General features: G+C 40.8%; 1 protein-coding gene across 1 annotated transcript; it reads left to right on the forward strand.

Moving 5' to 3' along the window:
• Positions 1 to 3,354: 3,354 nt before the first annotated feature.
• Positions 3,355 to 15,884, forward strand: LOC9269452 (protein RADIALIS-like 1). Its single transcript, XM_015785897.3, has 4 exons — positions 3,355 to 3,663; positions 5,913 to 6,152; positions 12,778 to 13,165; positions 15,368 to 15,884. The coding sequence occupies exons 3-4, from the start codon at positions 12,933 to 12,935 to the stop codon at positions 15,384 to 15,386; spliced, it is 252 nt and encodes an 83-aa protein (XP_015641383.1). The 5' UTR covers positions 3,355 to 3,663; positions 5,913 to 6,152; positions 12,778 to 12,932; the 3' UTR covers positions 15,387 to 15,884.
• The last annotated feature ends 1,774 nt before the right edge of the window (positions 15,885 to 17,658 follow it).

The following is a 17,658-nucleotide window of genomic DNA, read 5'->3' on the forward strand; positions in this document are numbered from 1 at the left end:
TCGTTTCCTTGTTTAGCAGTTGTAGTTTTCTCTTTTTCGTTAGCATAATTTCTAAACTATTGAATGGTGAGTGTTTTTTTTAAAAAAAACTTATATTAAGCTTTTTTAAAATCAAATAAACATATTTTTCAAGTTTGTAATAATTCATACTCAATTAATAATGTGCTAATGACTTATATCGTTTTACGTGCAACTGAAAAGCTAATAGCTAGAATTGAGCATAAGTGCTGGATAGATAGGCCAAGCTTTACTTTTCCTCTACTTCTTAATGTTTTAAGGTCTCTCTAGCTAGGCTAATGGGCGCCAGAGAGGAGGCCACATTCTTCATAGGAAAGGCGGCCTTCCACTGGCTTCTTTTCTCTTCTGAAGGATCACATCTGCTTTATAACTAGCATAGGCCATAGGTTACAAGCTTTTGCAGGATAGCGTGGCTTTTTGGATTTTGGTACACAACAATCTTTTTCCATAATTCTTATAGGAAATGAACTGCTTTCTGGAGAAAATTCTACAATTCTGATTTGAGTTGTTGGACCTACACCTAAGAAATTCAGAGATTAGGGATGGCCGGCCTGCCTGCAGAAAATGAGAGAAAAGACAGCAATTGGAAGTGAAATAGCTCACCTCAGTCGTCCTTGATTCTGTTTCTCGTACGAGGAGATCTAATAAAGGATGGTGTTCGATGCATCCAAGGACCAAACTAGCTAGATCACCAGGTCACCACAGAATTCTGTGTCACCTGTACAGACTTGTACACGATGATGCTACTGCTGTTCTATCATCTCAATCAGTACATACTGCTGTCTTGCAAAAATCTCAACGCGGCCCCCTCTTTTATTTTTTTGATTTTTTTTCCGTCTTAACAGATTATCATGGGAAAGCTTCTCAAACTCCTAAACAACAGTAACACGTTTTTTTTTTGGCAAAAGATTTCTATATGTAAGTTCATTCAAACACTATTTTGAAACAACTTTTCAACTTTGTAGGTGTTGATTTATTCGTTTGTATCCTTGGAATATTATCACAAAATTGGATGATCTATCAGCTTAGATAAAAAGAACCCAGTACATGACTAGTAGCTATTGTGAGCCATCCATCCATCCATGCTGGAAAAATGTACTGTTGCAAGCTTGAATTTTGATTTATAGCATTAGAGCATCGACCTATAATGTAAAAATGCTTGACACACGCTGAAGAAGATTATCGTGTCCTATCTTAGGGCTGCTTGAGATTGCAGGAATTTTATAGAAAAAAATGGAGGACTTTGAACCTTGAGATTTTTTCCTTATACAGTTTTTTTTTCATCATAAGATTTGTTTCCTATATAGGACTTTGAAAATATTTTTTTCCTGGAGAAGACCGACAGGAAGATGAGTGGTGTCGATTGGCCCCGAATGATGTCCTGGCGACCTGGCCAGATCGGTGGCCTAGAGTGGCCAGGTGCATCAAAGGAGGTCGGGGTGGGTTCCAGACGTCAACGATGGCGGGAGCTCAGGGCCGGGTACCAATGCTGGCGAGGCCGGTGGTGTCGGCGTAAATAGGAGGCGGGGGAGGAGCTGGTGGAGGAAGAAGTCGGGGTAGCAGAGGCCGAGATCGAAGGGCGGAGGCGGAGAACAGCAGGACGACGAGTGGTAGCGTTGATGTGGTGGGGGCTCACGCGTGCGTCGAGGGCTGACGGCAGAGGCGGAGAGCATCCGCGAAGCAGATCGGATCGCATAGCTCGAGCTCACTAACTCCCTCGCCTCTCTCCTCTTCTCCTCGTCCGCCATCCCTCTTCCGGCCGGTGAACTCCCGGGGAAGAGGGGGAATTTAACTATTTGCCACTTTTAGGTTTACCGATTATCCAAATGTCCTTCTTATGTTTGTCTTTAATTTTTTTCCTCCCTATAAGAGGGTGGAATCTTAACTATTTGTTACTTTTGCCCATGTGGTATGCCAACATAGCAACACAGTGTAAAAATCGACGTGGGACCCACTTGTCAACCGCAAGCTATCGCCTTCCCTCCTCTCTCGCTCTCTGGCATACCCGTCGACTGCCGTCGCTACTCCTCTCTTTCCCGGCAGCACGCCGGCTCGCGGCTGCGGAGGAGGGGGAGCCGAGCGCTGCTCCTCTCTTTCCCGGAGGCGAACCATGTCAGCGGCAGCGACAGCGTGCTGGCTCGCGGCAACGGAGGAGGGGGAGCCGAGCGCCACCGTAGTCGAGGATGTACGCGCTGGACTGGACGTGCAAGGTTGTGCTCATGTCGTTTGCACCGACGGTGGTCGCCGTCCTCGCCAAGCGCCTATCTCTCTCGCCATGGAGCCATGGAAGGAGGAGGGGGAGCCGAGTGCTGCAGCGAGTCCGACCTCTGCCTCGCTATGCTCGACCGCAACCACGGCCTTCAATCAGCCGACGGCGGCGTCCCTCCCTCCCCGGCCATCCACTGACGACGCGGACGGCTCCGCGGATCTAGCCGACTCGATCCCGCCGATGACGATTCCATCCCCGCGGATCTAAGCTTGCCGCACTCTTGGTGAATCCTGCGGTTGCAACTGAGCGCAACGAAGCGAGGTCGGACTCCCGGCGGCGGTCGGCTCCCCCTCCTCCTATGCAATTGCAAGCCGGCGCACCGCCGTTGCCGAGAGGAGCAACGCTGGCAGCCGACGGGTAGGCCGGAGAGCGAGAGGAAGAGGATAGCTATGCGGCTGACAAATGGGTCCACATCGATTTTTACACTGTGTTGCCATGTTGGCATGCCAGATGGGCAAAAGTGGCAAATAGTTAAGATGCCACCACCTTAGAAGGGTAAAAAAAATTAAAGACAAACCTAAGAAAGACATTTGGATAATTGGCAAACCTAAAAGTGCAAATAGTTAAATTTTCCGGGGAAGAGAGGGGAGATGTGGAGAGATGGGAAAGAGAGTGGATAGGTAGGGAGAGGTGGAGAGATGGGAAAGAGAGAGGATATGTGGAGAAAGGCAAAGTCCATTTACGTATGGGCTCCACATGTTTTTCTTTATTTTTTTACTGACTAGGATATACTACGTCAGTCAGAACAACCATCCACTTATCCACGCTGTTACGGGATTACTTAGATAGTTTTATCAATATAGAGATAGCCAGAATAGCCGTCCACTAATCCACACTGTTACGGGAGAACTTAGACAGTTTTATCAATATAGAGGGTGGAGATTGCTAATATCGCGGTTTAGAGTTGTCCCTTAAACTCATAAAGATGAGGGATATCAAGTGGACTTTGTGCATAGAATCGACCAAAAGACAAAATTCAAAGTTTGGGCCGAACGAGAGATTAGTTGCAAGGGACGGATTGGTCGGCCCAACGCGAAGAGAGAGGATCGGGGCCTCGGGGGGCCGGCGGAATTCCCGACTCTCCGGCTCCGCCTACGCACGCCCTCCCGTCTGTCCGCCCGCTCCACCGTCTCCTCCGCTCGTCGCCTCGTCGGCGCGCGTTGCGATGCGCGGTGGTGCCGTACGGCTGTCCCCCGCCCCGCTAGCCGCTGCCGCCTCCCCGCTGCCGCAGGGCCGGGCCACATGGCCCCCGGTGGTGGTGTACTGTTCGCCGGTACGTCCGTCTGCTCGGAGGAGGGGCAGGATGAGGATGAGGAGGTAGCGCATCGGCGGCGGCGGCGGCGCGACGATGCGGGCACCGAAAAGCGCGCGCGAAGGTGAGCGTGTGTTCCTCGGATTGTTCTAAATGATTATTTAAATATATTTTGGTCTCAATAGTCATTATATGGAAATTTGGGGCAGGTTTGTGGATTGATTAAATGCGAATAACCTTCTTTTCTCTCTCTCTGGTAATTACTTACGACGCAATTTAGTGGGCAGAGTTGTGGAGAAGCCAGGTTAATTTTGCAAAATAATAGGGGACGTTCTTCACTTCTTCTGTATGTCTGTCGCGGATGGTATTGGTACCGGTTTAATTGGATCCTCAGTTATAAAGGACTATGGGTAACCGTCATCAACGATCGTAACTAGATCACCGCAGAATTCTGGTTGATCTCCCACAAGTCACAGCAATGGCATCCTCCTGCTAAAAAATGCATCTGGTGGTTATCTGCTTGCCCCAAAGCTAGGGATCCATTTCGTGGATTAGAAAATTCCTTCCGGATCTCTTTTTCTTAAAATCCGTGTTAATGTCCGCCTAGTATTGTTCCAGTTGATGTTGTCGAGTTGATGTTGTCGTCCTCCGACCTCGCTTTTACTGATGCTTACCGCCATTGGTGAATGCTATTGTTCGGAACACTGCTTGCCACAATTCTGTCCTGAGAAGTAGGAGCACATTCTGTAATGAGGAGAATTAGTGGTCTGGGGTCCTCCTCTCAGTGATTTTATCATATCTTATCCAATCATCACGCTTTTACTCTCAGCCATGGTTTTGTTGTCAGCCGTCTGTTCACAGGGGTTCTCTACTTTTTTTGTAGAAAGTGCACACGGAACACATGACACCAACCATTCTAATTCAACTTGTATGATTCTTTAATTCTAATGACATCATCATCACAGAATGCTGTACTTATTCAGAACTATAGCTGTGATACTTAAGGGAGGGGGAGAAAGCTAAAAAGGGCGTTTGCATTTATGTCTGTGTTGTGGGATGGGGGCATCAGAATATTGAGGAAATCAGCATCTGACCATCCTCCCTAAAAAGGATGCCTACCCAACTCCTTTTTCTAACTGCCCATCAGTCTTTTGGGCATAGATTCCATGTCGAGCTGCTAAATAAAAATCACTGCTGTCCAGTAGGACTTCTACTTCATATGCTCTAATTGCGGATTAGGTTCCCTTAATTTCATATTTTGTCCATTCAAACATAGGAGAATAACTTATTCTTTTTTTTTTTTGCAGTTTTTTGCTCAGGATTTCACACATCATTTTGGGCTGATGTGCTTTGTATCTTCCTGCTATTTTTCAATCAACATGAAAATTCCATTCAGATAGATAGATTCAAAGGCTATCATGAGTGCATACAACTTGTACAAAATGAAAAATAAAATAAAGACTAGAAAAGATGAAAAATGTAGTGTCATGTATTTTCTTGATGTCGATGTGATATCACAAAGTTCCATATGAACTTTTTAGAAAGAAAATGTTCTGGGAGGATTATACTTTAAAGACATATTACTGATAAATAGACATTTCTATTCCAATGATCAGATAGGTATTTCTAGTTGTATTAGAAATGTAAGCAACTTGTGCACATTTTTTTTTGCTAGTCAAATCCTACCATCTCAAGGTATTTAGCAATTTGTCGTGTGTCACATGGGAGATTCGCACTAGAGGACCTTTGGATGATGTGGTTGTTGTAAAGCCGTAGATGAATCCGTACCTACAGGTGCAAAATCTACTTCTGAGCTTTTGACAGAATCATTCTTTTCTTGTTGCAAAGGCTTTCTTATCAGAAGTTTCCAATTGGCTTTTGAAACCGGACCATGGCAATCTAAGAGTTATGTGGTCTTAGTTAGATACAAGTAGTTTAGCTATACAACATATGTTGCTAGAGGATCAACACATGACACATAGACAAGAAAAGTTGAGAAGAATATGTATAAGATTTTCGCACATGATTTTGTGCTCTGAGTTCCATGTTTTCGACGCGGTTTCATAGCTGAAGCACAAGCAATGCATTTATTCTAGATTCCAGCACATGGAGAAAAGGTGTCTTTAGCCTGGTAACTTACATGATTTTTCAAATCTTCTCTACAACTTCCATTAAAACCATAAGTATCTAAAGGCAGGATATGTAATGTTAGTTCAACCGCGAATCACTGAGGATGATATAAAATGATGTAAACAACATTGGTTTCGTGTTATTATACAATAGTCTGTAGTTTATTAACATGAGTTAGTTGTCTCGCTTACCTATTCAGTCATCCTGTCTCCTTACAAGTAGCCTCTATTTCTGCTGCTGCAGCCTGTACTAAGCTCTACAGAATGTGCTCTGGTTGGAAGGCTATCTTAAACCGTGGCGTGTAACAGTTGGAGTTTACATCCTGCATCTTTCTGTACTTCGAAAATGACTAAAGCTGGAGCCACTTGAGATGAGATGATAGTGGGAAGCATCTTTGAATGGAAGTATCATGCTTTTTTAATGATGTGGACTGCTCAGGAAAATCTTCTGTTCAATCTAATTCATGCTGCTTGACCTTACAAGGTAATCTCACACTCTTCATGTAAAACTGTAGTGTTTCTGCAAACTTCTCATGTTGGAGTGGAAGCTTTGTTGGGGCGAACAGGTTTTTTTTTTTTTTTTTACAAGTAGTCTTTTGTTTTCCTCTAGGTCAAATTTGATTGAATTTTGGAGAAGATCTTTCTCTCGCTCAACCCCTGTTTCCATTAATTGAAAGAAAAACTTGTCTCAGTTTAGTTTTTGCCCCTTAAATCCAAAAAAGGATAATATTCATTCCTCCTCTCTAATGACTAGTGACTAGGATTCCAGCTGGCCCTTGTTGTGACAAGGCACCAAGCCAACATAATTGGTTGTGTGCTTGTGGTCCTGTGCTCAAGTGATGTGGCAGAAACACCGAAGTAGGGGGAGAATCTCCAGTCTCACAATGTCGTGCTCTTGTAGGGAAAGACCAAATAATGGCCAGCATTGCATGATCGGTATAGGAAACATAATTTCTATGGTTATTGCTGATTTTGATGTTTTAGAGCAGCTGAGCACGAGAGATTATCTAGAGAGCAGAGAGCTTTGCTCCATTCATAGAAAAAACTGTATTTTGGCACTAGATGCATGAGTCCTAGCAGACCATTGTGGAAAGTCGTGCTTTTGAGCAAAGAGTAAACTTCTGGGAGCAGCCTAATCAAAGATGGTGTGAGAAGGGTTGTGAGTAGTGGCAGCCTCAATGAGGTTCACGGTACGACACCAGTGAGCTACAGTGAAGGCATGCCTGTGGTTGGGGAACACAAAGCTTAGGCTCTTGTTGTGGTATGGATGGTGAGAGGAAGGGTGGTCCGGACAGCAGGTAACAATTGGGTAAGAAATATTATAGGAGCATTCACTATGGTGATTACCTAAGAACTTATGTGGGATTTGGGGAAGACATACTCCTGATCATGGCACTGTGCTATGGCCAACAGTGCAGTAGTTTCGTGAGTCCTGTACTGTATTGTGCCTCTAGAGTACATGCTTCTCTCTCTTATCTGTTGATCTTCCCTGCCCATCCTATGACCTGTGTTAAGACAACAGTGAAATGAATAGAGAGAATATCTACCCGGATTATGACTTGTAAACAACTTTTACAATTTGGAGTTTTGGAGTTGAGGGAACAACATATGGACTAACTTCAAATTAAAAGATTCCCCAATCTTTACTGTGATAAATTCCTACTTATCATAACAGCTGTAGCAGATGCGTGTTAAGCTCTCTAATATATTGCTATGATGGTGTTCAAATTTACATTGTCCTCTAGTGCAATAGGATCCAACTAATATGTATCTTCCTTCCTCTGCCCCTGTACTCTGAATTGTGTAGTCTGTTTCTTGCTTATGAATAAAAGTTCAGGCTGGTGAAAATACCCACCATTGTTTCCCTCAGAAAAAAATATTCCATTAAATTGATGTGTTCTTTCTAGGATCCAGATGAATTATAAAACTACTATTAACATTGGATGTTATGTGCTGATGTTTTTCTTATTCTCTTGTAATGCATTTGCGTTATGATAAGATGTGCTGAAGTTAGACAGTAGCATGGAGCAGGAGCTGAATTGGAAAATCACATTTTGTTGGAGCTTTTTATAAAATTTATCATATTGCTGCATTATTGGGCGAAATCCTTTTGGAGCCACTCTGGTCTCACCTACTTTAGTGAATCATGCATATATTCTTCCAAAATCACTTTATGACACAGCCTGTTAGGATGCTAGATATTCTCAGTTTGTACCAACTCAGTTCTCACAGAATCCCACTTTTGTAGTACATGCGGAGTTTTATAAAACAGTGTATAGAGTTGTCTAGTCAACCAACACATCTGGATCACTAGTTTCCAGCCAGACGTATAGGAATTTACAACTGTTGCTGAAAATGGCTGTTCATGTTTTGTTCTATCTTCTTGAAATTTATCAGTTTATTGTTGATGTTTGGTTTATGGCTATTGTCTTATAACTTAATCAAAGATACGCACAACAGAGGTGTGAAAGATCCAAGTATGAATTAAAAGAAACTAGGAAGGTAGCACACACGTATGCGCGGGCACTTATTTAATGTTGCTTGAATTTTTGTTACGAATGTTTACATGTATATGATATTTTTAAAATAGATCTTGACTCTATTTTAAACATGTTTTCGTTAATATCTAGTTTGGACATATTACTTGAAACCGTACAACCTTGAATTTATGAAAACATGTGTCACGATTATGGAATACTGGAGTTGTTTCATATCTATTTCTACTATAAGTGATTTGTTTTAACCTGGATAAAGGGTTTTTTAAATACTACCACGATAATTTCCAAAGCACCAGATTATTGGTTATATTTTGACAAATATCTATAATTTTGAGTTTTTTTTTCAATGCCTATTATTCATAATCAGATGAGACACCTTTACTAATTAATTTAGAGAATGAATCTATTTTCCCAAACTTATTTACAATAACTAATTTATTGAAGTATACTTTATAGTCACATCAATAGGGTGCATGACATACGTCCATCAAATTATGCCTGATGTGTTGGAATTCTTCAACTATAAGAAAATATATCATGAGTAGTTTATTGCGCATGTTACTTGATTGTTTATTTGTTATCAAAACAATTTGACACAGAGAAAAACCTACATATGACCATAAATCTCATGATGGTTTAAGTGGTTGTATTATAGCAAGAATAATTGTCTTGAAATATTTTTCATAATTCTTTTTACATCTATGTAACATTTATGTTGCCCACTTATCAGATACTAATGAAATAATTCTAAAGATTAAAAAAAAAGAGAATCTTAATCTCTAACAAATTAAAATCAAATCAGATCTACTTAAAAAAATACACAACTAAATTGTGTTGTTTTCATTTATTTTACATATGTAGATTTAAATTAGCATTGTATAGTCGTGAAGTGATATTTGACACCTGAAATATGATGTGAATTTTTTTAAAATAGGAAAAAGTACGAATTACCCCCATAAACCCGAAAACCAGACATCTTTCACCCTCAACTATTAGTACCAAACGAATTACCCCCTAACTCAACCCGAAGTGGTTTTGTTCCTATATGACAGTCCAGTAAGCATTTTTTAGAAAATAAAATAGGTGGGACCTACTAATCACACTCTCTACCCTCTCTATCTCCACTCTCCCCTCTCTCTCCCTCATTTCCTCAATCCCATTCCCCAGCCTCTCTCTCTTATCCCTCCCCTTGCTGCAGGGGGCGGCTGGGCAGGTGTGCCGCCGTCCTGCCGCTGTTCTCCTTCTCCTTCGTCTATTCCACTGCTCTTTCTCTCTTGATTGATCCACCTTGTTTTTCTTGATTGGTGCTTTCTCCTGACGTCTCGTCAGGAGAGAGGCATTGGTTGTGGGGATCGATTAAGAACCGTGGTGGGATGGCATGCTGTGGTAGATGGAGCCACGATTGCATTTGTTGGGGGAGTTCTCAATGGCAGGGGCACAGCCGAACCTGGCCATGGAGGACCAGCACAGGTCCTCGCCTCTAGCGGCCGTCACGTGATGATGAGATGTGTTGGAAGGGATGGAGATGATGGCCTCCGTCGAAGTGAGAATGTGGCGGCCGAGATAGTTGAGGAGGAGAAGCCTTCACCGCTCAATGCCCTCAACCGCCTCCGCCTCTCGAGCTCCTTCGCCCCACCGCTATTGTCCTCTTCACGCGCCGATGGGGGTAGAGGAGAAGCCGCGCGGCCATCAAGGAGACACGCACCGGTAGATGCCGAGGAGGAGCCACCTCCGCCACTCACCACTCGAGCTCCTTTGCCCCGCCAATCATCGCCCCTAGCCTTGCCGATTGACAGTAGGTATGTTTCGTTGATTCTTTTCCAGTTACGTAAGACACGAAGTACTTATGTTTGGTTTCTTTTTTCCGGCCCACAGTGTACATAATAAAATTATTACTTTTTTAAAATAATACATCTAATCTAACGATAAAAAATATTAGGTTCACCAATTTAAGAGAAAATCAACGGTGAGATTAGACCGTGCTATGTGGCGGCCTAGGAGCGTTTGTAGGAGTGCCACGTGACGGCTTGAGAGCGTTTATAGGAAGTTTAATGGACTTATATAATAGATAGATGTGCTATCAGTGAAAGTTAGAGTGAAGCATACCACCTTCACAGCACATCCTGGAGGTACAGAGGATGGCTTCAATGGGCACTTTAAGTAGATGCTGTAAACCAAAAACGGAATATTGTTTTTTTATTTGTTTTGATGCTTAATTTTCTGTTCATATATTAATCTATATTTTAGTTGTTTTCATTTGTTGGATATATTTATTTTTTGACTTCATTTTTTTAAAAACTAATCAGATATATTCACAACACAGAATGCATACTTGATCTTCAATTTGAGTTGAAAATAATATATTTCCATCTCAGGTAGAGGCCACCTACAAACAACATATTCACTCCACCCCAAAATATAACAATTTAGCACTGGATGGGACAACCTGTTTAGATTTGTAGTACTAGGATGTATCACATCCTGTACTAGGTTGCTATATTTTGGAATGGAGGTAGCAGTGTTTAATGAAACACATCTTTTTTGAAACTTTGTACTTCATAGAACTAAGGCTGTGTAATCCAGAGGTGAAAAGTTTTGGCGTGTCACATCGGATATACGAACACACATTTGAAGTATTAAACGTAGACTAATAACAAAACAAATTACATATTCCGTCTGTAAACCGCGAGACGAATTTATTAAGCCTAATTAATCCGTCATTAGCAAATGTTTAGTGTAGCACCACATTGTTAGATCATGGAGCAATTAGGCTTAAAAGATTCGTCTCGCAATTTACATGCAATCTGTGTAATTAGTTTTTTTTTGCCTATATTTAATACTCCATGCATGAGTCTAAACATTCGATGTGTCAGGGTGAAAAATTTTGCCAGGGGATCTAAACAGGCCCTGATAGATGTTATACTTTTATAGAATATAATAAAATAATATTTTCTTCTGTATAATTAATTATTTGAAGAGAAGCTGCTCGAACATGGATAGCAAAATCAGATCTTAGCTGAAATGCATGCACAGTTCAGTAGTCTATGGGCAGATATTGTTCTTTTAGTTATCAGTTATATATCACTGTCCTGTGCAACTATGGAAAAATACAGTCTCTTAACTTTTGGTCTTGTAGGTTCTAGATTTGGATCAGATCTAGTTGTCCCACTTGTGCACACATCTGAAGCAATTAAAACAGTCTTTGATCTGAAACAAACCTGTGCACCAAAACAGTTCCATGTTGGATCTGTCTATCAATACAGTTTAAAAAAAAATGGGTCTAGGTTAGCTATGTATCCAATTTGTCTGCCATTCCAATAGCAACAGAAAAATTTTCAGCGGGTGGGGGGGGGGGGGGGTGGACATGGATTTTATGCACCACTTATCCTTCAATTGGGATCCATAAGCCCTCATGGGTTGAGAATTCAGACAACTGGATATATGGAAGGGGAGATGAACCTAGTCTCCTATCCTTTCTGATCAAAAGGAGGCATGTTATGTACCTTTTCATACCTCCTGAACTAAAGAAAGGCAAACTCGGGTTGGTCTTATTTGCACCAGTCCTAATAAGCTCTATGACTTTCCACCCTTTGTATGAAAGTGCCTTCGGTTAAAATCTGAGGTGAAGGAGCTACTACCTTTTAACAAAGTTTGTTGAAATATGAAAAAAAAAATGTAGCCAAATTTTGTTCATCACTTATGTTTTGTCTTATTGGAGTAAAAGTCTAAAGATCATTGGTAGATTGTGATCAATAGATCTTTGAAACCACAACAGTGCTAATTTCTTAGCTTCTTGCCTTAGAGCTGCAATAATTGTTGTCCCATTTATTCCCAAAATGGTCCTTCTTGTACAAACTGGAATCATGGTACATATAATTTGCCATATTGAGCTGCAACTGGCGGTGGATATTGTGCCTTGTGTCTCCAACATACAGTGAATCAGTGTACGTCAAAATGCCAGGCACAGCAGCTTTTTGTCGTGCTAAATATTCTCCGATACAAGTTGGCACATTACTTACGAATGACGTATCTAACAGTACATGTCTGCACTATTTTAATACTGTTTTAGGTGTAATTAGCGTATAATTAATGCTTATATTAACAATATTGATAAGTTATTGTCCAGCAAAGAGGCCGTCACCCTTTTCGTTTGGGCATTGCCCAAATAATAATGTTTTAGGTATATATAGCCTATGATAAATAGTAATTATATCATTTTAATTAGCCCCCTGAAAGCATGGATAATCCAACATTGAAGCACCATGGTGTTTGAGCATTGCTCGGCTAGTGTTTGAGGTATATTTAGTCTATGGTAATTACTAATCATAGTATTCATTAGCCTGAATAAAGTATTAGAGTCATGCAATGAGAAAAGGAACCAAATGGTCACTATGAAGATAGGGAGACAAAAAGAGATGAAAGGGGCCTCCCCCTCCCCCAGCAGCCCTGAGGTGATACTGATTCCTCGCTGCAATTCATACACATCAAAGTAATGAAAATATGATATGAAAATCTTGGCTCTTTCTTCCTGTGGTTCCTATGCAAACTTGTCATTCATTTGCTGCTACTGTTTTCTGACACTACCTCCATTCCATCTCCCACCATTCACAGCATTATTCTCCAAGCCTGGCTTGCCACTATATAAGCTGCACCGTTGCCCTTGCATTCTTGCGTAGAAGCACGAACCAGTGAGAGCACCAGCACCAGTCACTGCAAATCGCCTTAGCTTTAGTTTCTTTACTGAAGAATTTCTTCAGGCACTAAGCATGGGTTCGTCGTGGACACTCGATCAGAACAAGGTCTTTGAGCTGGCGCTGGCGACATACGGCAAGGACACGCCGGACCGCTGGGAAAATGTGGCGCGGGCGGTGGGCGGTGGCAAGACAGCGGATGATGCGAAGAGGCACTATAAGAAGCTGGAAAATGACATCGGCCGCATTGATTCAACAGGTGCCAGCAGCAGCAACTCCAATGGCCGTAGCAGCAGTGAGGGGCAGAGGTAGTTAACTAGTCTATATATCTCTTCAGTTAAAGACTGTTCCATCCATGCATGCATCCTCGCATAGTGACCACCCTCTGCTGTATGCCTGCATGCTAGTCATGTGGTGTGTGCAAGGACAGTGTTGCTTTCGGCTTGGCTTTCTGGGTGCAGCTAGTCACTTGCTCTGGGAAGCTTTTGCTTGTTTCATAGATCCCATGTTGGATTTCCTCCTCCTGTTATGGTTTTTGCTTTTCTTTCTTCCTTTTGACTGTTCATGCCACATATCTGTATGAACACTTGCACGCGAGTCATTGACAAACAGGCCCCTTAAAATTTAATCATCAACTGGCCCGCTGTCATTGACTCATTGAGAATTCAAGGAGTTTTCTGTCAGTCAGAGTGGGGTCACAGTCTAGTCTTGGTTATCCTGTCTTCAATGGAAAATATATGTTTTCTGGATTGACTTCTTTTGCAGTTTTAGTGGAAAATATATATTATCACTTGGCTTGGCTTCTTCACCTTTATCTCGAAAGGACTGCAAACTTGCTGTTTTCTTTATCATTTATGTTATGGTTGTCACATAGTTTCCTACCATTGTCTGAAATTGAGCCCTCCTGTTTTTCTCGACAAAATTGTATTTTCAAGGAAGATATTAAACTAGTGATGCAATTTTGTTCTCTTTTCTCTACTAGTCCGACTATCTTAGAAACCTGGGGTTTGTGATTCAACTAACTTATAACTTTATTCGTTTTTGGTTCATTCAATAATTCATTATTTGCCTTTCTGTGCATAGAAAAATGCTTTGCTTGGCATAAGCAAATTGAAGTAAGAAGATGCATGTTCTCACTTAAATTATGTTATCGTATATGATCGTAACCACTGCCTAATCTTCCCAAAATAAATTAGTTCAAAACTTATCTTGTGCATGAGATCATGTTCTATGATGTTCCTTGTTATATCTTAATCACGCTGTATAACATGGTCTGTCTGTTTAGTTGTTCGCAGAATAGATCTCTATTGGTCTATTTCACTCAGAATGAATTGGTTAGAATCACATAATAAATGGTCTTACATGCTAGCTAGCAATTACGATATCCAAAGTATTGATTTCCCTTTGCAAGTGAAAACTCATTTGGTTTTCAGTACAGTCTTGTTTTGTTTTTGTCCTAATTATTGTGTTGAGTAGGTCCCTGAGAAAACCTGAGCTCCTCATCTGAAACATAGAGAATATTTCTAGGTATGACATATTTGAGCAATATTGGCCAATGTAGTTTGAACTATTTGCATTTCGAGAGCTTGGATAGCATCAGTCTATCAGAACACAGCTTATACGTATTTAGCATTGATATGATTTCTAACAGTAACATACAAAAATACCTAGTTTTGAGGTTACAGAAGTTGTGAAGGTAGTGCATGTCAGAATAACTTCAGACATGCAGAATATCATCCTGATTCACCTATTCCTGAAATAACTTGTTTTTGTTCAATGAGGTTTCATCTATGATAGTTATTTCCCGCCAGCTTTGGCAAACTTTATCAAAAAGAGGGCTTTGTTTAACTTAATTTTAAGTAGCTTTGGAGATGAACCCAGCTGCCCTCAACAAGATTATATTCTTTTAGCTTATGAGTTGGTATTCTCAAGATGGTGGAGAGATAGCACCCGTCAGATAATTAACTATTATAGCTTACCGCATTAGGAGCTTTGTTGTGCCTTCATCCAAAAGATTGTTAAGCATGCCCTTGATTAGCAAAGTGTTTACTGAAATTGCATGGCAGGTGAAGTAGGGATGCTGATATAAAATACAAAGGAAGAAAAAGGCTTCCCTTTTTTGCATGTTGATAGTTAGCAGCCAGAGCATGCTTTGCTGATGATTTGCATGTAGAGCATTATGTGCAACATGACCCCACCCCAGTCCCTTAAAGCTTGCAGTCCTTTCGACGGGCATAAAGTGCATCAAAACAGTTGAGAATCGTTCTCTCGCATAGAGACAAACACCAATCTTAGTTTTTCTTTTAAAATAACCAAACATTTATTCCCTTGTCCCTAGATCCTTCTTTTCATCTTCTTGAGGAAATTGATGTCACCATGGGCTCATTCATTCTGTCTACCTGCATATCCTTGCTGCTCCTGCACTCTAATAATCTCATTTATATACACACACATACCTTCCTTCATTAATGTGAACCATGGATTAATGATTTGTTTATTCTCTTCCTAAGGTACCTCAAGCCCCAGTGATGGTTGGTGCTCACCTAGGGCTAGCCTCAAGCTCCAGCTAGCTCCACCAACTTCAATTTCCAGCATCCAACAAGTACCCTACATACACTAGATTATATACATAACATGGTTGTGATCGTGATGGAGACGACGATCCTGCTGCTGTCCTAGCTGCTACAAAATCTTTATTACTCCGATGACGGATGACGACGACGATGATTATGATGAGCCTTCTTCTCCAGCTTGCTAGAAGGCGAATTCAGAAGTAATAAGGAGAAGGGGTCCGAGACATCATCAACCTCCCCATGGGGAATACTGTTGTTTGCGTCTTTCGTTGTACTGCTCTCGTGTCTCCATGTCTACGTGTGTTTGTAGTATTGTGACCCACCCACGAGGCTTGTCGATCGTTGGCTGCCGGCTGGAGATACGCTGGCCAGCTGATGGCCGATGTACGTTAATTGTCCGTCTTCTCTGCATGTCTAATCTATCAAATATCTATCCAGTTTGTGCTGTGCTGCATTGCCAGATTGTCTGACGGGAAGTTCTTCGGGTCTATGAGGTTACTCGATTGCAGGTGCCGACTCTTTGTGCCTAGTATGCACTTTCTTGATTTTGGCGCGCCACTGGATTGTTCGAGTGATGTATGCGAATCTGGGATGCTTTTGTTTTTTTTCCTCCTACTTGTTATGCGAGTCTGATCTTTTGGATGGCCAGAAATAACCGATTTGGCAAAGCATGGTTACGCACATATCTTTTTGATGGTCAGATAACCGATCTTTTTACTTGTTCTTTGTTGTTACCATGACATGTGATTTACTTTACTTGACTATGAGGGTTATCGAACCTTTTGATGATCGAAGACAGACAATTTTACTATATGAAATTGTGGAACAAAACTAAGCATTATAAGATAGCACCAAAGGCAAGAAAGGCATTTGGGCTGCCATGAAAAATAGGCTAAAAAACTATATGCGAGTCCCAGATAAAAGCATAATCGCTATCGTTAATATGTACTACTTCTATCCCATAATATAAGGCGTACACACATTCCAAGATTCAACTTTAAAAACATTTAACCAACAATTATTATAATATAAATTAAATTTTATTTGCTAAAATTAATATCATTAAATTGACATTTAAATTTATTTTAAGATGGTTATAATTTTGTTGCAATAAACTTTATAGTATATGAGATATTATAAGTTCAAAGATTAGTTTTGAAGACCGTACCAAGTTTGACGCCTTATATTATGGTATGGAGAGAGTAGTATATATAATGTTTTAATATTTTTATTACACAGCAGATGCACACGCGCACATACCAATAAAGACGGTCATATGCAACACCACACCCACACACCCACAAATGAATCCCTTAATACATGCTCAAAGAGACGGAAATCAACGGCATATTCCTAATCTCACTAAGTTCACATTGAAAGCACGCTTATATGTGCGTACTATTTCTGGCTTTTCATATACAGAAGAAAGTTAGTTGTGGCATCATCAATCTACACAACAAAAGCTTGATTGATGAGATAGTAAGTAAGCTATATGCGGAGGAAGATATCTTGGATTCGACTAAAAGATAAGTGGAAAATTATTTACATGAGTGTCTCTTAAGACCAACTATGAAAATCGATTTTATAAATGGTTATTGAACCGTCTACAGAAATTGATGATATAAATTTTGTAAATGTTGACCAATAATTTAAGAAAAATTGCAAGCCATATCTTTTTTTTTTTGTTCATGAAGCTCAATTTGAGGCTGTTTTATATTTTGACAAATATTCATTACATCTCGTATTTGCTTTGTTTTTGTAAGTGGTCATATACGATTCCATTTTTGTATACAGGGTTTTTGATTCCGATTCCGATGATGAAAACAAAATATGAAAACGAATATGATAGAGCTAGTTTTCATCCATTTCTGATATGTTTTCATCCCTATGTTTGGGCCGGCCTTGTGCAACTTAATTAGGTGGAAGGAACTTAGGTTGAAGGTGAAGAAGGCATCCTTCCGGGGATACCTATATGAAAGAGTTCACAGTTCTATATATAGTTGTATCAGACCCATGGGCTAAGTAGACAGTCTGTATGGACAAACCATGGTAGTTCCGAAAGCTCAACTCCTCTAGATTCTGGCTTAGAAGTTGCTTTGGTTGCGGTTAGAAGGTGTAATATATCAATAAAATATTCCTTGAGAAATTCATGAACAAAAATATGTAAAATGAGTAAAACTACTCTATCCGTTTCAGGTTATAAGACGTTTTGACTTTAGTCAAAGTCA

The sequence above is a fragment of the Oryza sativa genome, chromosome 6 (genome assembly GCF_034140825.1).
Source record: "Oryza sativa Japonica Group chromosome 6, ASM3414082v1".
Classification (NCBI taxonomy): domain Eukaryota; kingdom Viridiplantae; phylum Streptophyta; class Magnoliopsida; order Poales; family Poaceae; genus Oryza; species Oryza sativa.